The 27955-nt window shown below is 44.8% G+C and overlaps 2 protein-coding genes and 1 non-coding gene across 3 annotated transcripts in view; all 3 read left to right on the top strand.

Annotated features, from left to right (window-relative positions):
- The first annotated feature begins 1468 nt into the window (after window positions 1-1468).
- LOC112206114 (U6 spliceosomal RNA) lies at window positions 1469-1571 on the top strand. The gene has a single exon (XR_002940323.1). It is a non-coding gene; the product is annotated as a U6 spliceosomal RNA (small nuclear RNA).
- A 3128-nt stretch (window positions 1572-4699) lies between these two features.
- Window positions 4700-14491, top strand: LOC134808901 (uncharacterized). Its single transcript, XM_063799256.1, has 2 exons — window positions 4700-6510; window positions 11462-14491. Exon 1 carries the CDS (start codon window positions 4799-4801, stop codon window positions 5456-5458), a length of 660 nt encoding a protein of 219 aa, XP_063655326.1. The 5' UTR covers window positions 4700-4798; the 3' UTR covers window positions 5459-6510; window positions 11462-14491.
- Window positions 4965-27955, top strand: part of GRB2 (growth factor receptor bound protein 2) — an 87702-nt gene continuing 64711 nt past the window's right edge. Inside the window, exons 1-2 of the mRNA NM_001246617.1 lie at window positions 4965-5131; window positions 16532-16746. Coding sequence (NP_001233546.1) covers window positions 16669-16746 — 78 coding nt within the window. The 5' untranslated portion in view covers window positions 4965-5131; window positions 16532-16668. The remainder of the gene's footprint in view (window positions 5132-16531; window positions 16747-27955) is intronic.

Here is a 27955-nt window from a genome sequence, read left to right as displayed (position 1 = left end):
CCTCTTCAGCTGCTTTACCCACATGCCACACATCCTTCCTTGTCCCAGCTATTGGCTTCCTTACATCCTTGCTTACTGTCTGGCCTTCACACTTGCTGTATCATTTCTCCCTCTCAGGCTAACCAGGGTCTCAGCTTAAAGCCCACTTCCTCTGCCTTCCCTCATAGTGGATGAGGTCAGGTCCCCTGCTGTATGCTTCCAAAGCCACCAGCACTATCCTGGTCAAATTCTCAGAGACATGTCTTCCCCTTCAGGCTGCAGACTCTGTGGAGGGTTGTCCTCCTCTCTAGAGAGTAGATGCTCTAGGCTGGGCGTGGTGGCTCACGCTTGTAATCTTAGCACTTTGGGAGGCCAAGGCGGGCAAATTGCCTGAGCCCAGGAGTTTGAGACCAACCTAACCAACATGATGATACCCATCTCTACTAAAAACACAAAAATTTAGCCAAGCGTGGTGGTGCATGACTGTTGTCCCAGGTACTGGGGGCCTGAGGCAGGAGGATCTCTTGCCCAGGAGGTTGAGGCTGCAGTGAGCCCTGATCGTGCCACTGCACTCCAGCCTGGGCAACAGAGTGAGACCCTGTCTCAATACATACATACATACATACATACGTACATACATACATACTTACATAACACAAAAAATTAGCTGGGCGTGACGGCATGTGCCTGCAGTTCCGGCTACTTGGGAGACTCAGATGGGAGAATTACCTGAGCCTGGGAAGTCAAGGCTGCAGTGAGCTGAGGTTGCGCCACTGCACTCCAGCCTGGGTGACAAGAGTGAGACCCTGTCTCAAAAACAAAAAAAAAACAAACAAAGAGAATAGATGCTTAGTTAATGTTGGCAAAGAGAATGAATGAATACATTAAGCTTTTCTTTTATTTTTTAATTTTTTTTTTTGAGACGGAGTCTGGTTCTGTCACTCAGGTTGGAGTGCAGTGGCGTGATCTTTGCTTACTGCAACCTCCGCCTCCTGGGTTCAAGCAATTCTCCTGCCTCGGCTTCCCGAGTAGCTGGGGTTACAAGCATGTGCCACCACGCCCGGCTAATTTCTGCATTTTTAGTAGACATGAGGTTTCACCATGTTGGCTAGGTTGGTCTCAAACTCCTGACTTCAAGTGATCCACCTGCCTCAGCCTCCCAAAGTGCTGGGATTACAGGAGAGAACGCTGCGCCCAGCTTGTCAAGCTTTTCAACAGCATACTGAATATTTCCACCTGCATGTCTCCTGGAATGCTGAATTCTGCATTTCCAAAAATGAGTCATCATCATGTTGGGGCTCAGAGAATGATACCCCAAAGTATGCTCCTCTGGCATTCTGAGAACTTTTGAATGAAAGGAAATTGGAAGGACTTACAAGCTGCCTCAGAACCAAGGATTTTTAAAGTCTTGTTTCACCACCCCACGTGCATGCAGGGGCTGTCTGAAAGTTCCCTTAGCTGACTGAGAAACCAAAAGAAATTCAATTGTGTACTTGCTTTGGCAGTACATATACTAAAATTGGAATGATACAGAGATTAGCATAGCCCCTGAGCAAGAAGACATGCAAATTTGTGAAGGGATCCATTAAAAAAAAAGAAAGAAAAAGAGCAGGGGCGGTGGCTCACACCTGTAATCCCAGCACTTTGGGAGGCCGAGGCGGGCGGATCACCTGAGGTCGGGAGTTCAAGACCAGCCTGACCAACAGGGAGAAGCCCCATCTCTGCTAAACATACAAAATTAGCAGGGCGTGGTGGTGCATGCCCGTAATCCCAGCTACTCGGGAGTCTGAGGCAGGAGCATCACTTGAACCTGGGAGGTGGAGGTTTTGGTGAGCTGAGATCACGCCATTGCACTCCAGCCTGGGCAACAAGAGCGAAACTACATCTCAAAAAAAAAAAAAAAAAAAAAAAAAAATAGATGCGATTGTCTTAAAATTTCCTCCCTAGGACTCTCATCAAATAACCAGGAAATATTAACTACCAGAGAAGAGAAAAGACTAAAAGTTGTCACCACATCCAAACAGACTTTTCATCTATTCTCCTGAGGACAGCTGAGATTATTTAGGAGACTTTATCTGCATAGTAAGACAACCTTTATTTACAGTGAAGTCCTGCACCTCACCTTCCTGAAATTTGTCACAACCTCCAGCTCCCAGAGCTCAGAGGAACTTTGTCCCAGGCATTGTTTGGGCTCATTCCTTTTCCCTAAAAATAATTGACTACCTCTCAGTATTGCTGACCTCCGCTCATCTCCCTCTCCTCTGCAAAGATGGTGCTCTTTAAGCTTCAGCCACCTGGCTCTTCTCTGAGTCTCATATTCTGTATGGTAACCATGCACACTGCATGTCAGTAAATTTGTATGTGCTTTCTCCTGTTAATCTATTGCCAGTTTATTTCAGCAGACTCAAACTGTCAGAGTGGAAGGGAAAAATTCCCTTCACCCCTACAATCATCTCCTCACCTGCCCTTCCCTGTTCTCTGTGCCTGCCCCCTCCAGTCAGCTATGCCTCTTGACTGGCAAATTTCTGTGTTCTCCCTGTTATCCAGGCCCACTCAAAACAAAAAACTGCAATTCTTCCCTCACGTCTTCCTCTCTGCTTAGCAGCTAAGTCCCTCCCTTCCATTTCTATTTTTTTCTGGCTGCTATTTTAGAACAAAGTGGCATAGTGCGGGAAAAAAATGTGGATTTTAGAACAAGACAGGCCTTAGTCCAAATCTTAGGTCTACTATATTTTGGCTTCCTTGGGTAAATTACTAACCTCTCTAAGGCTTAGTTTCCAAGTCTGTAAAATGGGGATATTACCCACCCTGTGGAGGCGCTATGACTTAAGTATGCATCAAGTGGTAAATAGAGGGTCCTTTTCTTATTTTCACCTCATATCAGACACCTCCTGCTCAGAAACCTTCAGAGGTTGCCCATCACTTGACTATGACACCTAAGCCATGCATTTTGCATTTTGGCCCCTCTCTCTCATCACTCTTCCCCCCAATTACTGGGGCTTGGACTAATCAAAAACATTGGTTGATGGCCAGGAGTGTTGGCTCACATCTGTAATCCCAGCACTTTGAGAGGCTGAGGCAGGTGGATCACCTGAGGTCAGGAGTTCGAGACTAGCTTGGCCAACATGGCGAAACCCTGTCTCTATTAAAAATACAAAAATTATCTGGGTGTGGTGGCAGGCTGCTGTAATCTCAGCTACTTGAGAGGCTGAGGTGAGAGAATGCTTGAACCCGGGAGGCGGAAGTTGCAGTGAGCCAAAATCATGCCACTGCACTTGCAACAGTGCAAGTCTCAAAAAAAAAAAAAAAAAAAACAGGCGTGGTGGCTCACGCCTGTAATCCCAGCACTTTGGGAGGCCAAGGTGGGCGGATCACCTGAGGTCAGGAGTTTGAGACCAGCCTGACCAACATGGAGAAACCCCATCTCTACTAGAAATACAAAATTAGCTGGGTGTGGTGGCACATGCCTGTAATCCCAGCTACTCGGGAGGCTGAGGCAGGAGAATCCCTTGAACCCGGGAGGCGGAGCTTGCGGTGAGCCAAGATCGCGCACCATTGCACTCCAGCCTGGGCAACAAGAGCAAAACTCCGTCTCAAAAAAAATAAAAAAATTAAAAAATGGCTGATTCCATTACTCTTTCCTCTTTCCTCCCTGCTTTCACTTTGCCATTCAAACCAAATCCTTCTTGATTAGCTCAGCACCAAGTACTGGCTCCCTCCTCAGCCATCCCTATGTGTAGTTCAGTGGCACTTGGGGCCAACTGCTTGTCTTACAGATTAGGCAACTCTAGATTACAAAGCACTGAAAGCAGGGGCTTCATCTGGTTGGTCTTTGACCCTGCAGAGCCCCTTGCACACAGGTGATGCTCAATAAATACTTGGTGAAAGCACAATTCATTTTCTGTGTTTCAATGGGCTTGTTTTCTCTATAGAATCAGATGCTTGGTTATTCTCACCTCAGCGCTATTTTGTCGGCTTCCAGAAGGCACAGTAACACTAGGTGTGTTCTGTTCTATCCTTTAATTGGAAGAGCTTTGGGAACTGAAAAATAAGAATTATTACTCCAAGCCTCATCTTCTGCCACTCCCCCGTACTCGCCGGCCTCATACAGGAATTGAACTACTTAGCACTGCACAGAACACGACTTTCTCTCTCACGCCTCCGTTCCTCTGTACTTAGCCTCTGTACTTACGTGCCATTCCCTTTCCCTGAAATGCCCTTACTCTGGCTTCTCTGCCTGGCAAATTCCTACTCATCCTCCAAGACTCAGCTCAGACATCGCCGCATCACATCTGTGAAGGCTCTTCTGCAATGGGCAGTGTAGCAGTACCCCCTCCATTTTTTTAGCTTCCTCAGCAAACTCCAAATAATTATAACAGTACTTATGGCATTATTTGTTTATTTTTCTGCTACTTCCTAGACCGTGAATTCCTTAAGGGCCAAGATTTCTGTTCTATACCCAGCACAGTGTTCGGCCTATATTTGAGAATCCGGTCCGTACAAACTCTGCAGTGATTCAATCAATGAGCAAACAAACTCACCAATCATTCAACACTGCAGAGTTTGTACGGACCGGATTCTCAAACATTTTAAGACCTGGTCCTCTATTTGGAGTGCTTCATTCTGGAAGATCTCTTCCTCCCCCCAGCCCCTACCCATCCAACTGCCTAGGTTTGGTAGAAGAGGAAAAGAAAGTGATTAGACGGGGGAAGAGTCCTTCAGGGCTAAGCTGTCATTTACCCGCTCTGGCACCGAGAGGGTTACGGCGACCCGGGGGCGGAGCCGTGCCGAGGCCACCTGCTGCGGGGCGGTCTGGCGCATGCGCCTGACACCTAGCTGGTTCCCTACCTGCAGGGGCCCGGCTGAGGAGGAGCGCTTGCGCTCTGGGCCTTTTCCGCCGGGGGAAGTCTCGCGGGGGCGGGGCGGGGCGGGGCCTCGTGGAGAAGTTCTCGCGGGACACCGACGGGGAGCGGAAGCCAGGAGGCATTGCTGCTTCGGCGACCGGGCGGCGGCGGCTGTGGCAGAGCCTGTGCCTGTGGCGGTGACGGCGGCGGGAGCAAGCGCTGCCCTCGCAGAGCAGCCTTGGGGTCGCCGGCCGCTCGCAGCGTTGTGGAGGGGCGGGCCGGACGCTGAGCGGAGCAGCTGCGCCACGGTGAGTACGGGAGGCTGCGCTCGGCGCCTCTCTGGTGCCTTTTCCTCTCGGCTCTACAGAGGGAGTGGGCCCCGGGGGAACCGGGACCGGCCCCGGGGTTCGCGTCGGGGCGGCGAGGCTTGGGACGTGGAGCGGAATCCCCGGGGCTCCGGACTCTACGTTTCCCCTTTTGGGGCGCTTCCTTTCTGGGGACCGTCCTCCTCCGGCTCTTGGCTCTGGGCAGTCCGGGGGAAGAGGTCGGGGTTCTCTGGCGAGGTCCCCTGCCTTCATCGGGAGGGTTTGCACGGAAGGGGCCCGGGAAGCCCAGGCGGGCCGAACGCCGACTGAGTCAGTCTACCCGAGCCTGGCGGCGGGGGACTGGTGTGGGCTGCAGCTGCGGTGATTGATGTGCCTTCGACCTGCACGGCAACCACGTCACCATCTCCTGGCGTCTTTGGGCTTAATTTTGTGCGGGAATCCACTTTGGGGTAGAACGTTTGCTGCTGGAGCCGGGGGAGATACCTTTTTTCTGACACTTAAAAAAAAACTATTTGAAAAATATTTGTCAAGAAAAATTCAGCAGTAGCAGGTTGGACTGCACCGAGGAAGGATTGCGGTGAGAGCGGGCGCTGGTAATTTTCATTTGCAGCGCGCCCTCTCTATGATTGTAAGCCACACATGAGTTATGGCTTGTTTAGAAAGTTTTTCAAGGCTGGCTTCAAACGCTGTGAAAGTGCAGTTTGCAGGGGACTGAAGTGCACTTGAGGTCTGTCTCTTTTTGATGCTGTTGACTTTCCGAAATGTCAGACACATGAGAGAAATTAGCATTAGTCTATTTTGGCTTTCTTATTCCTCTTTCTCCAGTTATTTCCTTCCCTCTCTATCTGCTTCTGTCCTTTCCACTAGGGACACGAAATGCTTGTGTAATGCAAGTCATTTGCCCCTTCCTCCCCCCCCCCCCTTTTTTTCTAATGTACTTCCCCTTCCTCCTTGTAGTCCCCACTCTGGCGTAATTTTTCGAGGTTTCTTCCCTTTCGTGCTGTTCGTTTTCTCTCATTTCAAGATTCCGTCTTTTTTCTCGGGAAGAGACTCTCTTTCCTTGCTTTCGTTCGTTTACTTTTGCGCGTCCCCTGCGTTCCCTGCAGTCAGCCAGAAGGGTTGCTAGAGAGCCGTGGGAGGCTGAAGTCCCCTCTCTGAGAACGGGGAGGCTCAAAATATTGAATTCATCCCTAAGAAATCAGTCCTGCCACTAGGTCACAAGTGTGGTTTGCTTGTATTATTTTTGTCTTTTACTCTTTTTCTTTTAAGATTATGCTTCTGTGCCTGCTTATGTTTTCTTCTAGTATGTCTTTATAATAGGAAGATTGGGTCAGCTCAGTGACTTTTTTTTTTTAGGCAGAGTTTTGCTCTTTTTGCCCAGGCTGGAGTGCAATGGTGCTATATCGGCTCACTGCAACTCTGCCTCCTGGGTTCAAGCGATTCTCCTGCCTCAGCCTCCCGAGTAGCTGGGATCACAGGCGCCCACCACCACGTCCAGCGAATTTTGTATTTTTAGCAGAGATGGGGTTTCACTGTGTTGCCCAGGCTGGTCTTGAACTCCTGACCTCAGGTAATCCACCCGCCTCGGCGTCCCAAAGTGTTGGGATTACAGGCGTGAGCCACCGCGCCCGGCCAGAGTTAATTCTTATAATCAGCTTTCTTCTACTAAACACAAGCATTTATTTATTTATTTTATTTTTTTGAGACGGAGTCTCGCTCTGTCGCCCAGGCTGGAGTGCAGTGGTGCGATCTCGGCTCACTGCAGCTTCCACCTCCTGGGTTCAAGCGATTCTCCTGCCTCGCACTCCCGAGTAGCTGGGATTACAGGTGCTCACCACCACGCCTGGCTAATTTTTGTATTTTTGTGAAGACAGAGTTTCACCATGTTGGCCAGGCTGGTCTCGAATTCCTGACCTCAAGTGATCTGCCCATCTCAGCCTTGGGATTACAGACATGAGCCACTGCGCCCGGCCTGAACTCAAACGTTTAAATGTTTGAGGCACTTTACTTCGTCAGCAAGTTATTCAGATTTGAGAGGCTTGCTGGGTTTTAAATACTACTGGTTGATGGTACTTAGAGATTCTTCTCAGTAATTGCTGTTATCATGTTGCATGTTGTCCATCAGAGTTCTAATTGTTACACATACAACAGAAGAGGAATGGATTTTGGAGAAATGAAGTAATACAGAATAGAGAGTCACCATGCCCTCCGGAGAGAAATTAATACTTCCTTAATTCAGAGGAACTCTCCACCATTACTGAATGGCTTTTGAGAGTCTGTATATATATATATTTATATGTATATATATATTTTTTTTTGTGTGAAAGTTGCCTTTTTCCTAGTTGTGCCAAGTGAATACGCATTATTTTCTTTTTCCTTTTTTTTGAGACAGATTCTCACTCTTGTTGCCCAGGCTAGAGTGCAATGGCACGATCTCGGGTCACCACAACTTCCACCTCCTGGGTTCGGGCAATTCTTCTGCCTCAGCCTCCCTAGTAGCTGGGATCACAGGCATGCACCACCACGCCTGGCTAATTGTGTATTTTTAGTAGAGACAGGGTTTCTCCATGTTGGTCAGGCTGGTCTGGAACTCCCGACCTCAGGTGATTCACTCACCTCAGCCTCCCAAAGTGCTGGGATTACAGGCGTGAGCCACCGCTCCCGGCCAATATGCATTATTTTCATTTCATGCAAGGACATTGTAGTGCATTATCTGGAATGCAAATTTTAAAATCTGGTTAAGGCATGCTTATGGTATAGCAGTTATTTAAAATTTAGTATCCATAAAAATCACTGGGAGATCTTTTTAAAATTAGGTTCTGGTAGAACTCCAGGATGTACCCCACAGTGAATCAGTCTCTGAATGGGTGGATTTTGATACAGATGGTCTAAGGATCAAAACTGTTGTTACCAAATGCAGCCATAAATAATAAGACTGCTGTGTGGCTTTAAGTAATTCAACTTAAAATTACATTTTTCTGTGTATACACAAAGTCAGTATTTAGAATAGCCTAATGGAATGAGTGACTATAAGCATGATTCATTTTTACATGTGTAAATTTTTTAGCATTCTTAATACTGTGATGTGGAGTGATTTAACTTGAAATTTATACTTAATAGGGTCATTAATTTGCCTACCAGAGAATTCTTCTGAGTCTGTAGACTCAGACTAAAGATTTTTCAGCTTTACAGTGGTGTGAAAGCAATAGCACTCAGTAAAAACTATACTTCCAGTACCCATGTAACTGTTTTGTTTTTCACTCTCAGTACCATAGTCAGTAAATTACAGGAGATATTCATCACTTTGTTATAAAATGGGCTTTGTGTTAGATGATTTTGCTCAACTGTAGGCTCATGTGTTTGGAGCACATTTAAGGTAAGGTAGGCTAGGCTAAGCTGTGGTGTTTGATAGGTTAGGTGTATTAAAATGCATTTCCATGTAACAATATTTTCAACTGATGATGGTTTCATCAGGATATCTGCCTATGCAGATGGAAGCTCCACATTTACTCTTAGAACATGTAGGCTAGTATTTGAAAAGAGACTGAAAATACTAGTTAAGGTCTCTGGCTTATACTAGGTTATAATAATAAAATCATCACAGCCCACACTATAGTGGATAATTAGTTAGCTCAGTCTTTTGGAGAGAGCCAGAGACTTCTGCCAAGCAGTTTACAACCATTATCTCTTTTAACTATCAAAATGACTTTATAAGGTAGTTGGCTGTTATTATTCCCATTTTCCAGTTAAGGGATATTAGGGATTACAGAATATAAGTTACTTCTCCAGTGTCCCCTCATTAGTAAGTGGAAAGTGACATTTGAATCTAAGTCTAACTCCAGAGCGTCAGTAAGCTTTTTGGTTTGTGTTGTAACTACAAAAGTAACACATGCCTATTGTAAAAATAATGAAAATACAATTGAGGTGTATCATGCAGAAAGTAAAAGTGTTCTGTGATCTCGCTAGCAGAGATAACCATTGTTAGCCTTTTTTTTAAGCACATACTGATGTATTATTTTGCCTTACAGAAATAGGATAAACTATAATTTTTCTGCAGCTTTAAAAATTTGAGGAGAATGGCTTGAACCCGGGAGGTGGAGGTTGCTTTGAGCAGAGATCATACCACTGCACTCTAGCCTGGGGGACAGGCAAGACTCCGTCTCAAAAAAAAAAAAAAATTGATATATCCTGGTATTTATGTAGATACTCCATACACAAGCTCATGGATATTGATCAAGGGTGTGGGTGTATATGTGTATGTTGCACATTGTATTTTGTCTCATTGTTTCAGTGAGATAAATCTGGGAAGTGGAATTGCTTGGTCAAGAGTATGTATTGGTCAGGCACAGTAGCTCACGCCTGTCACCCTGGAACTTTGGGAGGCCGAGGTGGGCGGATCACTTGAGGTTGGAGACCAGCCTGGCCAACATGGTGAAACCTCGTCTTTATTTGAAAATACAAACATTAAAAACACACACAAACACACAAAAAAAGAAAATTCAAAAATTAGGTGGTGGTGACACGCCTGGAATCCCAGTTACTTGGGAGGCTGAGGCAAGGAGAATCGCTTGAACCCAGGAGGTGGAGGTTACAGTGAGATGAGATCACACCACTGCATTCCAGCCTGGGCAACAGAGCGAGACTCTGTCTCAAAAAGAAAAAAGGAGCATGAGGCTGGGTATGGTGGTATGCATGTAATCCCAGCACTTTGGGAGGCCAAGGCCGGTGGATTGCCTGAAGTCAGGAGTTTGAGACCAGCCTGGCCAACCTAGTGAAAGCCCGTCTCTACTAATAGTACAAAAATTAGCCAGGCATGGTGGTGCACGCCTATAGTCCCAGCTACTTGGGAGGCTGAGGCAGGGGAATTGCTGGAACTCAGGAGGTGGAGATTGCAGTGAGCTGAGATCATGCCATTGCACTTCAGCCTGGGTGACAGAGCAAGACTCCATCTCAAAAAAAAGGAGTATGTATTTACAAAAATTAGCCAGGTGTGGTGGCACGCACCTGTAGTCCCAGCTACTTGGGAAGCTGAGGCGGGAGGATGGCCTGAGCCTGGGAGGTCAAGGCTGCAATGAGCCAAGATGGCACCCACTGCACTCCAGACTGGGTGACAGAGCAAGACCCTGTCTCAAAAAAAGAAGAGTATGTATTAATATTTCAAAATTGTCGGTCAGGGCGGGGCACGGTGGCTCATGCCTGTAATCCCAGCACTTTGGGAGGCTGAGGCGGGCGGAACACGAGGTCAGGAGATCGAGACCATCCTGGCTAACGTGGTGAAACCACGTCTCTACTAAAAATACAAAAAAATTAGCCAGGTGTGGTGGCGGGCACCTATAGTCCCAGCTACTCGGGAGGCTGAGGCAGGAGAATGGCATGAACCTGGGAGGCGGAGCTTGCAGCAAGCCAAGATTGCGTCACTACACCAGCCTGGGTGACAGAGTGAGACCCTGTCTCAAAAAAATAAATAAATAATTGTTGGTCGGGCGCGGTGGCTCACGGCCTGTAATCCCAGCACTTTGGGAGGCCAAGGCGGGTGGATCACGAGGTCAGGAGTTCAAGACCAGCCTGACCAACGTGGTGAAACCCTGCCTCTACTAAAAATACAAAAGTTAGCCAGTCGTGGTGGTGGGGGCATGTAATCCCAGCTACTTGGGAGGCTGAGGCAGGAGAATGGCTTGAATCCAGGAGACAGAGGTTGTGGTGAGCCAAGATCGTGCCACTGCATTCCAGCCTGGGTGACAAAGGGAGACTCCCATCTCAAAAAAAAAAAAAAAAAAAGAAAAACAAGATTGTCAAGGCCAGGTGTGGTGGCTTACCCCTGTAATCCCAGCACTTGGAAAGGCTGAGATGGGGAGGATCACGTGAGTCCAGGAGTTTGAGATCAGCTTGGGCAACATGGTGAGACCTGGTCACCACACACACACACACACACACACACACACACACACACACATATTAGCCAGGCATGGTGGTGTGCACCTGTAGTCCCAGCTACTTGGGAGGCTAAGGCAGGAGGATGGCTTGAGCCAAGGAGTTTGAGGCTGAAGTGAACCATGATTGCTCCACTGCACTTCAGCCTGGGCAATAGAGCGAGACTCTGTCTCAAATAATAAAAGTAAATAGGCTGGGCGCAGTGGCTCACGCCTGTAATCCCAGCACTTTGGGAGGGCAAAGTGGGCGGATCACCTGAGGTCAGGAGTTCAAGACCATCCTGGGCAACATGGCGAAATCCTGTCTCTATTAAAAACAGAAAAATTAGCTGGTCATGGTTACAGGCACCTGTAATCCCAGCTACTTGGGAGGCTGAGGCAGGAGAATCGCTTGAACCCAGGAGGTGGAGGTTGCAGTGAGTGGAGATCACGCCACTGCACTCCAGCCTGAGGGATAGAGCAAGACTCTGTCTCCAAAAAATAAATAAAAATAAATAAAAGTTGTCAATAGATTACCAAAGAACTCACTGAAAAGATTGAGCTGAGCTCATTAATTCCTTGCTGTAGTGTGGGTTCTGTGGTGATTTTATTATTATAATGTAACACCAAGCCACATTGTCAGTTAGTAACTTCTCAAAATGTTGAATCAGTGGACACCGGGTAGGGTAAAAAGTCTTTGTGCCTGGTGCGGTGGCTCATACCTGTAATCCCAGCACTTTGGGAGGCCAAGGCAGGCAGATCTGTTGAGCTTAGGAGTTTGAGACCAGCCTGGGCAGCATAGGGAGACCCCGTCTCTACAAAAAAAAAATGAGTAGGCTATGGTGGCTGGTGCCTGTAGTCCCCAATAAGGAGGCTGAGGTGAGAGGATCCCTTGAGCCCAGGAGGCGGAGGTTGCAGTAAGCCAAGATCACGCCACTGCCCTCCAGCCTTTGCTACAGAATGAGACCCTTTCTGAAAAATAAATAAATAAAAGTGTGTTTACTCAAAGTATTGCAGATTGGATATTATAAATATTTTTAAAATTTGCCAATTAGTATATGAAAGAACTCTGATTGTTTTAATTTGCATTTCTTTTCATATGTTTTAAATAGAGTAACATTTTAAATTTCTTTTGAAGGCTGGGTGCAGTGGCTCATGCCTGTAATCCCAGCACTTTGGGAGGCTGAGGTGGGAGTTTGAGACCAGCCTGGCCAACATGGGGAAACCCCATCTCTACTAAAAATGCAAAAGTTAGCCAGGCTTGGTGGCGCACACCTGTAGTCCCAGCTACTTGGGAGGTCGAGGCAGGAGAATTGCTTGATCCCAGGAGGCAGAGGTTGCAGTGACCTGAGATCATGACACTGCAGTCCAGCCTGGGCGACAGAGCTAGATGCTGTCTCCAAAAAAATAAATAAATAAATAAATAAATAAATTTTGAGTGATTATTACATGTCGGGCTCTATCCAAAGCACTTAATGTATGTTATATATGTTGTCTAATTTAATCCTCAGTGGATCTTATAAGGTAGATATTCTCATTTTACAGATGAGAAAACTGGAGCTTGTTTCACAACTTTGCCCACAACTGTAGCTGTAAGTGTGAGGGGCCTGCCTCTAGAGACCATGAAGATTCAACACTAAGCTATACTGGACTGTTGTCATGTATTTTATTTTCTGTGAATTTTGGGAAGAAGAGAGTTAAATGGAAGAAAGAAAAAAATCTTGCAAATACCTTTAGGATAGTAGTTTTTTTGGATACAGTAGACATTGTTTGAAATGAATGATTAAAGCTGTCCTTACCTTTCTTAAAATTCACTGCATGGGATGGGCTGGTAACAGTTTCGAGGTTACTCTCATTAGGCTTCAGTGTTTAGTACACTATACCCCATTTTCTTGGGAAGTGAACAGCAATATCTACTCTGTTAAAATCATTATACATTGTGTCTGCTTTCAGATTTCTTCCTTTTAGTAATTAGTGTTGTGTATGTGTTAGATTTTTTTTTGTCTTTACTGAAACACACCCTTTGGAATTCCTTTAGCGAATATGCTCTTTTGGGTGGATAACCTAATAAGCTTTCCTCTTTGAGTTTTCTGTTTTTTTACTCAGCACAGCCATGGAAGTAGGGATTCAATTTTCTGTCAGACTCTGCATCTCACAAAGCAATAGTTACTCAAAACACGACTTTCAAGAAGGTTATTCTTCTTAAGCTTTCAGCAGATGAGCTGAGTAGCAGCAGGAAAGCAGGTATTGAGAACTGTCTTGGTTTTTGTACTGCTGTTGAGTAACATTGCAGCTGTCTTAAATCCTGAATGACACAGAAGCTTATGGCTGGTCGTACTACATAGCAGCTTGAAAGTGACAGGGCTTTTCATTTCTATCTGATTTCTGTTTTTCAAAAATAAAACTCCTTATTCTTTTCCTATCATTGTAAGTATTCTTCAGCTTCCTATCACTAATACATAGTCTCGGCATTAGAGACCAGTTAAAATAAATAGGCTGAGGAAAATCTTGATAGTAGGAGAGATTTTGGAGCGTTCATTAAAAGTAAAAATAGGGCTGGGCGTGGTGGCTCACTCTCCCCTGTATTCCTAGCACTTTGGGAGGCCGAGGCAGGCAGATTGCTTGAGGCCAGGAGTTTGAGACCAGCCTGGGTCTTAAAAGGTAGATATTATTCTCATTTTACAGATGACGAAACTGGAGCTTGTTTCAAAAGTTTGCCCAAAATTGTAGCAGTTAGCGTGAGGGGCCTGCCTCTAGAGACCATGCAAATTCAACACTAAGCTGTACTGGACTGGTCTCACATAGTGAGACCCTGTCTCTACAAAAAATAGAAAAAGTAGCCGGGCATAGTGGCCCACACCTGTAGTTCCAGCTACTTGGGAAGCTGAGGCATGAGGATTACTTGAGCCAAGGAGATCAAGGATGCAGTAAGCCATGACCATGCCACTGCACTCGTGCCTGGACAACAGTGCAAGACCCTGTCTCAAAAAAAAAGAGAAAAGAAAAAGTAAAAGTAGATACACAGGGAACTAGGCAAGTAAAAAATAGAACATTAAGCAGTTGCTAATGCTGGGAAAAATCTAAGGATTGTACAAAAAAGTATGATTGGGTCAGGCATAGCAGCTGATGCCTGTAATCCCAGCACTGGGGGAGGCCAAAGTGGGCGGATCATTTGAGGCCAGGAGTTCAAGACCAGCCTGGCCAACATGGTGAAATCCCGTCTCTACTAAAAATATAAAAAGTAGCCAGGCTTGTTGGCACGTGCCTGTAGTCCCAGCTACAGGCCGAGGTAGGAGGATCGCTTGAACCTGGGAGGTGGAGGTTGCAATGAGCCGAGATCATGCCACTGCACTCTAGCCTGGGCAATCTTAGAGAACTCTGTCTCAAAAAAGAGAAAAAAAAAACACAAAAAGTATGATTGGTTTTAGTGCATTATTTAAATTATCAGTGAGTAGTATTTCATAACATACTACTGATTAAACCAGAATATGTGATATTACTGGTATAGGTCAGGGGGAAACTAAATCTTCACCTTTCAGGCAATAGATAATGGCTGGAATAAACTGAGAAAGCAGTAAAAGCACATTCTTTAGAAATACTCTATCCATTTTGTGCATTGACCACAAGATTTAAAAAAAGAAAAATAAGTAAATACAAAGAGAAAGCAAAAAACAAAATCGGGAGTGATCGCCTGTGGGTGTTGGTAAGGAGCTGCTCTTTTTCATAAGCCTTTTAATACTCTGACTTTTAAAATTATGTACATGGATTAGTTTGATCAAAGTAACTACAGAGAGTGTAAGTGAAGGGCATTTAAGGATACACAAGTATAAATATTCGCAGATCAACCTCTGTATTTTTTAATATTTGCTGGGACTCTTTCTTTACTTTCCCTGTTACAGCCAGCGCCACATGGAATATCTTAGATATGGCCTGAAGGAATAAACATTGGTTTGGTTTATTAGTTACCTGCAGCAGAATGTTTGGCTTTCAGAATTTGACTGAAGGACTCATTGTCAGACGATTTATTTTCTTTTTGATAATACTTATCTCGGTCTAATCTTAATATTCCCCACTGCTTTACTACTTGGTCCATTTGCAGCTATGCTTGATTAGTGCCCCAATTGTCAACTTTAGAACAAAGGAATAATAATCACTTGTGCCCCTCAAATGAGCTGCTGGGTCGTAATTATCCAAGAAAGGTGTCACCATAAATAATCTGTCCCAGTTCTGTTGTTTTCTGCTTTTGTTTAGCAAGTATGAAAACAGTGACCGAGCTAACCAGAACGGGGCTTTTATTTAGTTATCCACAGATCTAGGTTGTGTCCTATATTCATGGCTGGAGACGCTTCACTACACCAGTCATTGTACTACTGCCAGTTCCTCATCGTCTGATACAGTATCTCAGGGTTCTCACAGAATCTTTTACCTGCAAAATGCAGTTTGCATCAGTTTTATACTCTGCTTGCTCTAAGAAGCTGTGCACAGGGTGACTGTGAGAGAGACTTCTCTTTGACCTTCTTCGGGCACCATCTCCCTGCACTTTCTTTCCCAAACAAGATACTTGGCAGCTCAGATTCTGAAAAAGGGATTCCTTTCAAGTGTAGATTAGGACTTCAGCTCTGCTCCTTAGGTTAGTTAGAAATAATGTGGAGCTATTTCTGGAGTGCTGAGCCTTGGTCATTTATTTCATTCCTGGTGGGGACCCCAGAGTCTTGGGGATCTGTCGGGGAAAGGGAGCCTTATGCAAGAGCGTCATCCCCACCATTTCCACTGGTACACAGCTCGGAGCTGTGATCTTTCTCTGGTTACCTGAGCTTGCCGATCACAACATGGAAGTGCAGGGGGAAAGCCGCCGGTGCTTGTAGCAGTAAATGGATTGAAAAAGCAGTTCCTACATTTACTTTCTCCTGCTCTCCTGGGAGCAGATCATGGTTTAGTTTCGAGAAGAGTGCAGCAGCTCGAGACCAAAGAGTTTTGCTTTGCTTGCTCTTGACTGTGGAGTAGGGAAGCCAGCATTCTCAGAAGACCAGAAAGGATGGCGGTGGGGAAGGGAGGGAGACAGGCCTGTTTAACCGAGAAGAGACAGGTGCCATCCCCAGGGTGAGGCCTTCCTTTCAGTGGACCGTATTTGGTGCTGGAGAAGAGCCTGTGAGGAGTAAAGGAGGAAAGGCGGAGACTGAGCGGGACTCCAGCCGGTTCCTGCACGCAGTGCACACCCAGCGGGAAGGAAGAGGAAGTGTGTTCAGGAATAGCTCAGGCAGCTGTGCCATTGGCCGGCAGGCCTGTCAGTCGCCTGGGGGCTGAGGCTGAAAAGAGGAAGAAGTGGAGGGGGGCGCTGTTGCCTGGAAGGGAGGGAGGAGGGCTGAGCCAGGCCGAGCCAGGGGGCGTGGGGGCTGGGACAGCAGGCCGATTGGCAGGGCGGGGTTGCCTTCAATCCTGGCCACTGCTCTTAATCGTCTCTCTCCTGCTTCAGGGTGGCATTGTGTGTCCCATAGTGCCGGAGCGAGTCCCAGAAGAGAGGCGAGGCTAAGCCCAGAGCGCTGGGTTGCTTCAGCAGGGAAGACTCCCTTCCCCCTGCTTCAGGCTGCTGAGCACTGAGCAGCGCTCAGAATGGAAGCCATCGCCAAATATGACTTCAAAGCTACTGCAGACGACGAGCTGAGCTTCAAAAGGGGGGACATCCTCAAGGTAAGTGCTGATGCCGAGCACAATGCTGAGATCGCTCTCCCTGTGCTCACCCACCTTCTTTCGCCCTGATTACACACAAAGAAGCTGTGTTTTTCATTGTACACTTTTAACATTTACCATCATATTTGTTCTGGAGAGCTTTAGATGCTGAGTAGAATATTAAATATGACTTAAGTGAGTTGGTGTGATGTGTGGTGTTTAACTGCCTTTGTGTGAATGCCTCATTTGTCTGTTGATACTGGTAATATTTCAAGTACAGTCAAAGTAATGTGATTGTAGAAAGGAAGTATATGAGTAGATTGATTTGCCCTGTAGAGTTTTATTTTAAAAATAGCATTTTTTAAGAAGACCCAGACCTGAAGTATTTATGTAAAAGCATTCAGTTAGTCTTATTTTGTATAGCCAAAGGATTTTGCATTCTGGAATATGATTTTGGTAGGTTAGAAATTAATTTTCCCAGTTTAGAGAGGTTGTTAGAAGTACATACCAAAACTCATTAAAGAACCTCAGTGTATTTTTATTCTTTGTGAAAAAACAAATGGAGTTCTAAATAATAAGGTGCAACCTGCTATTGTACAAGTCAGATTTCGACTTTCTTAAAAGAAACTTGAGGAGCAATTACCCCATATTAAACTCTAATTGCACGAAAAGAAACCTGCTGACAGTTTAAAAATCAGCTTCTATACCATGTGCAGCTTATTTTGAGCCCCACTGTTTACGTGAGGATTCGCTCTCCCCCAGCACATGTTAATTATGTTGTTTACCCAATTGACTGTAGCAGTTTGCCCTTTTGGATGTGTAATTTATTTTAACGAGGATGAGTGTTATCAAAGAGTATGTTAACTTTAAAGGAGGAAAGGCTGAAGCTTCATGTTTGAGTGTTCCCTGTGTCTCAAGTTTTGACATTTTTCCTTCTGAGCCTTAGACTGATTGTTGGAATTTGCTACTTCATTTGTTTACTACCCCTGAATGAAATTCTTAGAATTTTATGAAGAGAAAGCAAGTGGAGATGTAGAAATATGGTTCTTTATAAAAGGACGTGCAGTCTTTTTACTTTTAAGTTATGTGGACTTATTGATAGTCTCTATTTTGCCCTCATTGCCCAAGGCGTAGAGTTCTACTCTGAAGTTAACTGCCCAGTAATTTCTTAATGTTTGAAATGTAGGTTGAGCCTCATAGAAGATGATGCTGCAGAGCCCTTTAAAGAGAAGAAAACTTTGTGTCTGTGTGTTCATTTCAAAGCTGTGTTTGTGACACCACACTTTTCGAGGGTATTCTCAAAGTCAACACTAAATTGTCAGAAAGCAGACGGAACCATTTTCTAGAAACTCGGTTTCTATTTTCTTGAACTAGAGAAAATATGCCCAGCTAGAGATCAGGGCAAAGTTAACTTAGACTACAAAATTGCTCAGTTTTCATTGGTGTATGGGAGAGGTAATTTGATGTTTCTGTAGGTGATTACTGTTTTCCGTAGATAACCCACTTGTGATGATATAAGATGGGCTACTCAAATGCCCACATCTATAGCCTGTACAAAAGCCCTTTTGGGCTAGTATTTTTTGTTTTTGATACAAACTTAGATTTCTTCATAAGTTTATCTTAGAAACTTGAACCTAGAAGGCTGGTGGTTCATATTTTTCTCTAAATCTGTCCCATTGCACATTAAGCACTGAAGCAACAAATTAAAACAAAACTAGGGGCATGCGGTCTCTTTTTAAGATTTTTTTTTTTTTTTTTTGAGATGGAGTCTCGCTCTGTCACCCAGGCTGGAGTGCGGAGGTACGATCTGGGCTCACTGCAAGCTCCACCTCCCAGGTTCACGCCATTCTCCTGCCTCAGCCTCCCGAGTAGCCGGGACTACAGGCGCCCGCCACCACGCCCGGCTAATTTTTTGTATTTTTAGTGGAGATGGGATTTCACCATGTTAGCCAGGATGATCTCAATCTCCTGACCTCGTGATCTGCCCACCTCGGCCTCCCAAAGTGCTGGGATTACAGGCGTGAGCTACTGCGCCCAGCCTTTTTAAAAAATTTTTAAACAAGAACTTTCCCTGATTTCTGTCTTTGAAGTTTGTCCTAGACCTAGACCATGAACATTTTATAAATTCTTTAACTTAAATTAGTAAATTCTGGAGCAAGTGTAAAAACCTTCTTTCCCATCCTATTATTAGGGAAGAAGATCCTGTTTAACAGTCCCTCAGAAATTTTTATTATGGAGGAGAAAGTAAATCAGAATACTCACATTCACTTTTAGATTTTCTTTGAGGAGAGAGAAAAATACATATATGTGGTTCTTTTCAATTTGGTAGATAACTGAGATATGAAGTCATAATGCCATTATTGCTTTTGAACGGTGGCCATTAGCTGTTTGTTGGTAATGTTGTGGCTTTACTCCAAAAGAAAAAAAAAGAGTGACGATACAGTAGTTGCCCTTTGTCTCATAACTGTGTGAAATGGCTGGGTGAAGAGGAGGAACATGCTTTCTTAAAAGCTGTTAGTTAAAAAAACGGAGTTTTCCTCATTTGATTCTTCAAGAAGTAAACTGGCTTCATTTGAATTGCTTTGATTTGGGACGTCTTGAGGGTATTAGTTGTAAGCCAAAACATGTTTTAAAAGTTGCTGGAATAGCATTGAACAATTTAACTTTCATTGAAATAGGCATATATATGCCTTCTCTTGATAAAGGAGACGTGCATATGGATATTGAATAAGTTTCATTTCAAGATAATGAAATAGAAAGGCACTTAGCCTTCATCCTCTGTCTATAGTTCAGAAGGATCACATCTTCTCCTGTCTTGGAGTTCCTGGTTAACTTTTAGTTAAAAATGGTGACTCCTCTCCTCCAGCAGACCCCTTCCCTACTTTCTGTCTACACATTGACCTGTTACTGTCCTGAGAAAAAGAGGAAAAAATAAAAGCATTTTACTGGAAGCCTAAAATAGAGTTGAATGGTTCAATATGTCTGCCTTTGTTTCTCTCTCTTATAAAAGCTTATGTTTTTCTTGGCTGGGGGAGGGAGAGGACACTGGGATGTAAAATAGAAGGAACTGCCCTTCCACTGCAGGTTTCAGGCCTGGTGTGGTTGGAATACATCCGAATTCCTCCCACCATTGTAGGGCAGGCTTGAGACAGTCCCAGAGGTTCTCCACTGACAAGACCCCTAAATAGTCTACATTAGAGCACATAAAACTTACCTAGGAGTTGCAGCTGCCATTTAAGGGCTTATGTATACATACTTCAAACTGTGCTTATAGGAATTAAGAGACCCATTTTGAGCTCTCAAATCTGTGCTCATTCCATTCTAGAGCCAGCTTCTTGCTTTCTTCAGCTCTAGTGGAGAGCCAGCCTGGATCATCTAGGTGTATTCTACCCTCTCTGGCACTAATTACCTTTACCAGTTTCTTAAACTACTTTAAAAACAGGTCTTGAGTTCACATTGAGATCTTCAAAGCATTCTGTCTCAGCACTGCCTGGCCTATTTCAGTGTCACACTGACTGAGCATCTCTTGAGCCAAATACTGGGATAAGTTGCTTTGAGAGTTGGGAGAGAAATATAAGATGTACTTTCTCCCTTCAGAAGCTCCAAAATCTCAAGTAAGAGAATTGAGATTAATATGTGAAACAGTACAAGATGGTATATAAAATTTTTTTTAGAACAGGAAAAGATCATTTAAAATTTATTTTTATTTTTTTTTTAGTTTTTTGAGATGGAGTCTCGCTCTGTCACCCAGGCTGGAGTGCAGTGGCGCGATCTCGGCTCACTGCAAGCTCTGCTTCCCGGGTTCGCGCCATTCTCCTGCCTCAGCCTCCCAGTAGCTGGGACTACAGGCGCCCACCAGCACGCCCGGCTAATTTTTTGTATTTTTAGTAGAGACGGGGTTTCACCATGTTAGCCAGGATGGTCTCGATCTCCTGACCCGCCCATCTCGGCCTCCCGAAGTGCTGGGATTACAGGCGTGAGCCACCGCGCCCGGCAAGATCTTTTAAAATTTCTTAAGTTAGACTTACCCTTTTACAGATGAGGAAATGGTGGCCCATATAGGTTAAATGATCTATCCAAGATCACACAACTATCATTCTTGGTAGTGATTTGTAGTAGTGATTCTTAGTAGTATTTGATGGTATACTTGAGTCGGGTTGCACACTGTAACTGCTAGAGTCGTTCAGGAAGGATGAAACTGGCAAGCGCTGACATCAGTCAGGTGTGTGCAGAGTTGTGACTTGAACTGAACCTTGTAAGGAGAACAGGACGTGTAGGTTAAGAGAAGGAGGACATTTCAAGGGAGACGGAACTTGTGCTTGTTGTGTTTGAGATAGGAAGGCTGGAATAAGAATCTAGACTGACATAGTGGAAAATAAGGTAGAGTTGGAGCGAGGTGAGAAAAGCCCAGTAAGAGTTTGATCTGGTCCTTAACAAGCCTCGGAAGGTTTTTAGCGATGAAGAGCATTGTGTGTGTGTGTATAAAGAATTGCAAGGGGGCAAGGCTGGGGCCCCAAGCCTGGATGGTGGCAAGTAATCGGGTTGTGTGTCAAGTGTCTGTATCAACCTGGGATACTAGAAATGAAGGAGGGGAGTGGTTTGAAAGATACTGAAAGCAAGAATCATGGGATTTCTGCCTGTCAGATAGGGGCATTTTAATAAGTCTCCTAAGAAAGGAATGCCCTTTGATTATGATCCTCAATGGAGAAGATCAGTGGAGAGCCAATCCCTAGTTTGGTTGGTTAGAGTTTTCACAAGTTATAAGTCCTGAGTTTCAGTGCACAAGTCCCATTTCAGGGGTTCAAATTACCTAATCTAAATAAAAAGCCAGGTATGCTAGTGCAAGCCTGAAGGCCCCACCTGCTCATGAAGCTGAGAGAGGAAGATTGCTTGAGCCCAGGAGTTGGAGCCCAACCTGGGCAACAAAGCGAGACCCCATCTCCAAATTTAAAAAAAAAAAAAAATGTTTTTCTTCCCCCCCCCCCAACTATTTTAAAGTCCTAGTATCAGTATACTCTGTAGAAGCATTTATTTTTTCCTCCCAAAGTGCTGGGATTACAGGTGTGAGCCATTGCACCCAGCCTTTGCCTTTTGGTAAGAATTCTTATCAATCTTGTTGACTAAACCAGAATATTGCATTTAATCTTTAAGAAGGAGGTTAGTTTGTGGTCAGGCGTGGTGGCTCACGCCTGAATCCCAACACTTTGGGGAGGCCGAGGCGCATGGATCATTTGAGGTCAGGAGTTCGAGACCAGCCTGGCCAACATGGTGAAACCCCATCTCTACTAAAAATACAAAAAACAGCCGGGCCCGGTGGTGCGCGTGCGTACCTGTAATCCCAGCTACTCGGGAGGCTGAGGGAGGAGAATCGCTTGAACCCGGGATATGGAGGTTCCAGTGAGCCAAGATTGTGCCATTCCACTCCAGCCTGGGCAACCGAGAGAGACTCCACCTCAAAAAAACAAAAACAAAAAAGGAAGGGAGCAGTTTGTTGTTTGAGTGCTCTTAAAGCAAATAATCTGCTTGCTTTTTATTATATTCATTTTGTCAGCTGAATGGACTATTTCCAAATAGGTGCTGAGAATGAACTTTCATTTCCTATAAAAGATTCTTTTTGGGAGACTGGCTGAAGATGATTCTTCCCCCTGTTTGGAGAAAGAAATGAGTAAGGAAATGTAGTATTCCTTCAGAATCTTTCAGTTTCACCTCTAAACCATATGGTAGAATAGCTTCTAAGTTGTTGGGTTTGTTTTTTTTGTTGTTGTTGTTTTTTTTTTTTTTTTTTTTTTTAGGCGAAGTCTCACTCTGTCGCCCAGGCTGGAGTGCAATCGCACGATCTTGGCTTGCTGCAACCTCCACCTCCTGAGTTCAAGTGATCGTCCTGTCTCAGCCTCCCGAGTAGATGGGATTATAGTCGCCCGCCACCACACCCGGCTAATTTTTTGTATTTTTAATAGAGATGTGGTTTTATCACGTTGGCCAGGCTGGTCTTAAACTCCTGACCTCAAATGATCCACCTGCCTCGGCCTCCCAAAGTGCTGGGATTACAGGTGTGAGCCACCATGCCCAGCCTACTAAATTATAGATCATTTCTAATCTTGAATGCTGAAATATTGCCTTTTTTTTTTTTTTTTTTTTAAGACAGAGTCTCCCCCTGTCACCAAGGCTGGAATGCAGAGGTGCCATCATAGCTCACTGCAACCTCTGCCTCCCAGGCTCAAACGATCCTCCCACCTCAGCCTATAGCTGGGACTACAGGCACATGCTACCACACCCTGCTAATTTTTGTACTTTTAGTAGAGATGAGTTTCACCATGTTGGCCAGGTTGGTCTCGAACTCCTGGCCTCAAAATATCCACCCACCTTGGCTAGGATTACAGGCTTGAGCCACCGTGCTGGGCAAGATTGGCACTCTTTTTTTTTTTTTTGAGATGGAGTCTCGCTCTGTCCCTCAGGCTGGATGGAGTGCAGTGGTGGGATCTCAGCTCACTGCAAGCTCCGCCTCCTGGGTTCATGCCATTCTCCTACCTCAGCCTCCCGATTAGTTGGGACTACAGGCACCCGCCACCACAGCCAGCTAATTTTTGTGTGTGTGTGTTTTTAGTAGAGACGGGGTTTCACTGTGTTAGCCAGGATGGTCTCTATCCTCTGACCTCGTGATCCGCCCCTCTCAGCCTCCCAAAGTGCTGGGATTACAGGCGTGAGCCACCGCGCCTGGCCAAGATCGGCATTCTTAACCCCATTTTATGGGTGCAGAAACAGGCTCAAAGCTTAAGAAACTTGCTCAGATTCACACATCTAGCAAGTGACAGAGGTGAAGTTTGATCTTAGGTCTTGCTGTGGTGTACTGGGTGTACCCATCACAATACATGGATACCCCTCTTAACTGTCCAGGTATGAGTAAACCAGAAATGTTAGGGTATCAGTAGTCTTGCTTTGTTCAGCTGCCTGGCATTGCTTCCATGAGTGATTTATTGGACTTCCTGTCTAGAGTAAGTTTGTCATTTTGTATGTCAGATTACCAAAGATAACAAAGATTGACCCCATCCTCTGCTGGCTACAGTGTGAAGAAATGGGTACCACTTTCCCATGTCTCTGGAGATTTTTACCAATATTGTCTTTCTCACTGGTGGCTTGGTAATAGGTATCAGAACATAAAATGATCCAGCAAGTAACATTTTAAGAATTTGTTCTAAGGCCGAGCGCAGTGGCTCATGCCTATAATCCCAGCACTTTGGGAGGCCAAAGCGGGTAGATCACTTGAGGTCAGAGTTTGCGACCAGCCCGGCCAACATGGTGAAATCCCGTTTCTACTAAAAATACACAAATTAGCTGGGCGTGGTGGTGTGTGCCTCTAGTCCCAGCTACTCAGGAGGCTGAGGCATGAGAATCGCTTGAACTCGGGAGGCAGAGGTTGCAGTGAGCCAAGATCATGCCACTGCACTCCAGCCTGGGCGACAGAGTGAGACTCCGTCTCCAAAAAAAAAAAGAATTTATTCTAAGAAACTCATAAACAAGTTTTTTAAAGATGTAGACATAAGGATGTTTATTTCAATTATGTATATACCACCTAGAAAAATTTTTTTCTGCCAATACTGTCAATTGTAAGATGCGTTTTAGAGATGTTAAAACACATAAAAGTGGCATGCACCTTCCAGTTCATGAAATTGCCATACTAGCCAAAAAGCAAAACCAATTAGTGGAGTTTACAGAGGTAGATTATGGCACCTATTAAGTGGCAATGAAGGTGTTAACGTTGATCTGTATCAACACAGAATAATGCCTACACTTGCACAGAGAAATGTTTAAATGGATCCTGTTTTAATAAGTAATAATATAACTAACATATTAAATACTTAGCATGCCTTTGCTCTAAGCTAAGTATTCAACTTCCCTTCTCTTTTAATCTCACGCAAATCTTGTAAAGGCAGATGCTGTTATCCCCATTTTACTGACAAAAAATCTGAGGCTTAATTTGCCCAAATTCACAAGGTAGGATTCAGATCCAATCTGGTTTAGTCCTGATTTTATGTTCTTTTTTTCTTTTCCCTTTTTTTATTTTTATTTTTTATTTTCGAGATGGAGTTTCACTCTTGTTGCTCAGGCTGGAGTGCAATGGCACAATCTCAGCTCACTGCAACCTCCACTTCCGTGGTTCAAGTGATTCTCCTGCCTCAGCCTCCTGAGTAGCTGGGATTACAAGCATCTACCACCATGCCCAGCTAATTTTTGTATTTTTAGTAGAGACAATGTTTCACCATGTTGGCCGGGCTGGTCTCAAAATCCTGACCTCAGGTAATATGCCTGCCTCAGCCTCCCAAAGTGTTGGGATTATAGAAGTGAGCCACCACGGTCAGCCTTATTTTCATTTTTGAAACAGGGTCTTGCTCTGTCACCCAGGCAGGGATGCGGTGGCATGATCTTGACTCATTGCAACCTTGACCTCTCAGTCTCAAGGAATCCTCCTACCTCAGCCTCCTGAATAGGTGGGACTACAGCTGTGCACTACCACACCTGGATAATTTAAGGGTTTTTTTGTTTGTTTGTTTGTTTGCTTTTTTTTTTTTTTTTGGTAGAGCCAGGAGATCTCACTGTTGCCCACGCTGGTCTCGAACTCCTGGGCTCAAGCGATCCGCCTGCCTCCCAAAGTGCTGGGATTACCAACATGAGCTACCGCGCCCGGCCTCTGTAAATAAAGCCTTTCTGTACACAAATGAGGTCAAACTAGAGAGAGAGGCCATTTAGGAAAAATTGCTGTCTTTTCCTCTTTTTTTATCATATACATAGATCTCTTTCTGAATGGTCTCCCAAGGAGTAATTGTTGTCTCCAAGTAACTGAATTTCAGGTGACTTTTACTCTTCATACTCTTTTGAATTAGTTACCATATGTATCAGTTTTATTATTTATTTTATTTTATTTTATTTTATTTTATGTTATTTTGAGACAAGAGTCTCTGTCGCCCAGGCTGGAATACAGTGGTGTGATCTCACCTCACTGCAACCTCCACCTCCCGGGTTCAAGCGATTCTCCTGCCTTAGCCTCTTGAGTAGCTGGGATTACAGGCATGTGCCACCACGCCCGGCTAATTTTTTGTATTTTTAGTAGAGACAGGGTTTCACCATGTCGGCCAGGCTGGTCTCAAACTCCCGACCTCAGATGATCCACCCGCCTTGGCCTCCCAAAGTGCTGGGATTACAGGGGTGAGCCACCATGCCCAGCTATCAGTTTTATTAAAAGAAAAAAGTTACATTCAGATAGTCAGCAGTTTACATTCTGCATCTAGTTTACCTTGAAGGATATTCTAGGAAGGTGAAGTGCTCTGCTGAGGAGTGGTTTTGTTTCTTAAGCGTTGAGGTTTAACCTGATTTTAAATCTTAGGCTGAAGTTCACTGTGACTGTGCTCAGTATCATAAAACTTTGAGACATTTGAAAAAATGACCCAAAATGACTTTTTGAGGAAAACCTTTGACCTTTTGGCAGCTACTCCCTTAATTTTACCTCCTTCTGGATGTGGAATGAGAGACATCTGAAGTATTCTAAAGAATACTGGCTCTAGGCGAGACCTGCCTGCTTGGAATCCTAGCTCTGTCACAGACAGATCGGGCATTGCGATCTTGGGCAATTTACGGGATGGCTTTGTGTTTTGGTTCTGACATCTGTAAAATGGGAACAATAGTTTCCTACCTTCCTGGGGTCATAGTGAAGATTAAAAGAGCCAATATGTTGGTGTTTTTTGTTGTTGTTTTCTTTTTGGGAAGGAGTCTCGCTCTGTCACCCAGGCTGTAGTGCAGTGTAGTGTAGTGGTGCTATCTCGGCTGACTGCAACCTCCGCCTCCTGGGTTCAAGCGAATCTTCTGCCTCAGCCTCTTGAGTAGCTGGGACTGCAGGAGCGCGCCACCACACCCAGCTAATTTTTGTATTTTTAGTAGAGACGGGGTTTCACCATACTGGCCAGGCTGGTCTCGAACTCCTGACCTTGTGATCCGCCCACCTCAGCCTCCCAAAGTGCTGGGATTACAGGCGTGAGCCACCCGCCCAGCCTATGTTGGTGTTTTTAAAGCAGTAACTAGCATAAAGTAGACAGTAATTGCTAGCTTTTAGTTTTATTAATGCTATTCAGTACACAGCATTGATAAGAGGTGATTAGTCCAGATCCCGGGTTCAGGAAACTATTGAGTCACATGGCTCTACGCATAAAAGTGGCCAAAGGTTATCTGCTATTACCTCAGACTCAGAACTGTTCCAGCCCTTTCCCAGAGCTCAGCTGAAAGCACAGTATTGATGGAGAGTTTTTCTCCATTCTTACACATCTATAGCAAATAGATGGATACCTATGCTGTGTCCTATTGGGAGCCTCTTTTGTAAGTTTCTGTAGTTTACCGAAGCTTTGGGATTGTGCAATTGGCTAACAGTAAGGAATGTTTGAAAAAACAGCCTTGGGAAAAACTCATAGTATTTACTTTAAGGATATTAAGGTCGATTTCATTATCTCTAACTGCCCTCAGTGAGAAGCCATGGGTAAACATTCTCTCTAGTCTCAATAATGAGAATAGGCGTATTTTTCCCAAACAACTTTTAAAAATCTTAAGGATGCCGGCTGGGCGCAGTGGCTCACGCCTGTAATCCCAGTACTTTGGGAGGACGAGGCAGGCGGATCACGAGGTCAGGAGATCGAGACCATCCTGGCTAACATGGTGATAACCCCGTCTCTACTAAAAATACAAAAAATTAGCCGGGCGTGGTGGCGGGCGCCTGTAGTCCCAGCTACTCAGGAGGCTGAGGCAGGAGAATGGCGTGAACCCAGGAGGCGGAGCTTGCAGTGAGCCCAGATAGTGCCACCGCACTCTAGCCTGGGCAACAGCACAAGACTCTGTCTAAAAAAAATAAATAAATAAATAAAAATCTTAAGGATGCCATAGATAATGCTTAGTATTTCCTTCTTTACTAGAAAGTTTAGCCCACCTTGGTCTGGTTTCTAGCAGTAGTTCTTTTACTTTCTGTCCTAACATTTTTATCAAAAGAACTACATATTGAGTATCCCTAATCCAAAGATCTGAAATCTGAAACTTTTTTGAGCGCCAGCATGGCACTCAAAGGAAGTGCCTTTTGGAGCATTTTGGATTTTGAGATTTAGGGATGCTGAACCTATATAAATGCAAATATTCCAAAATCCAGAAACCTTGAAATGCCTCTGGTCACTTATTCAGTTAAGGGATATACAACCTGTAT

Source organism: Pan troglodytes, chromosome 19, assembly GCF_028858775.2.
Source record: "Pan troglodytes isolate AG18354 chromosome 19, NHGRI_mPanTro3-v2.0_pri, whole genome shotgun sequence".
NCBI classification, from domain to species: Eukaryota; Metazoa; Chordata; class Mammalia; order Primates; family Hominidae; genus Pan; species Pan troglodytes.
Note: the sequence above shows the minus strand (reverse complement) of the source record. Positions and strands in the feature narration are given on the sequence as shown.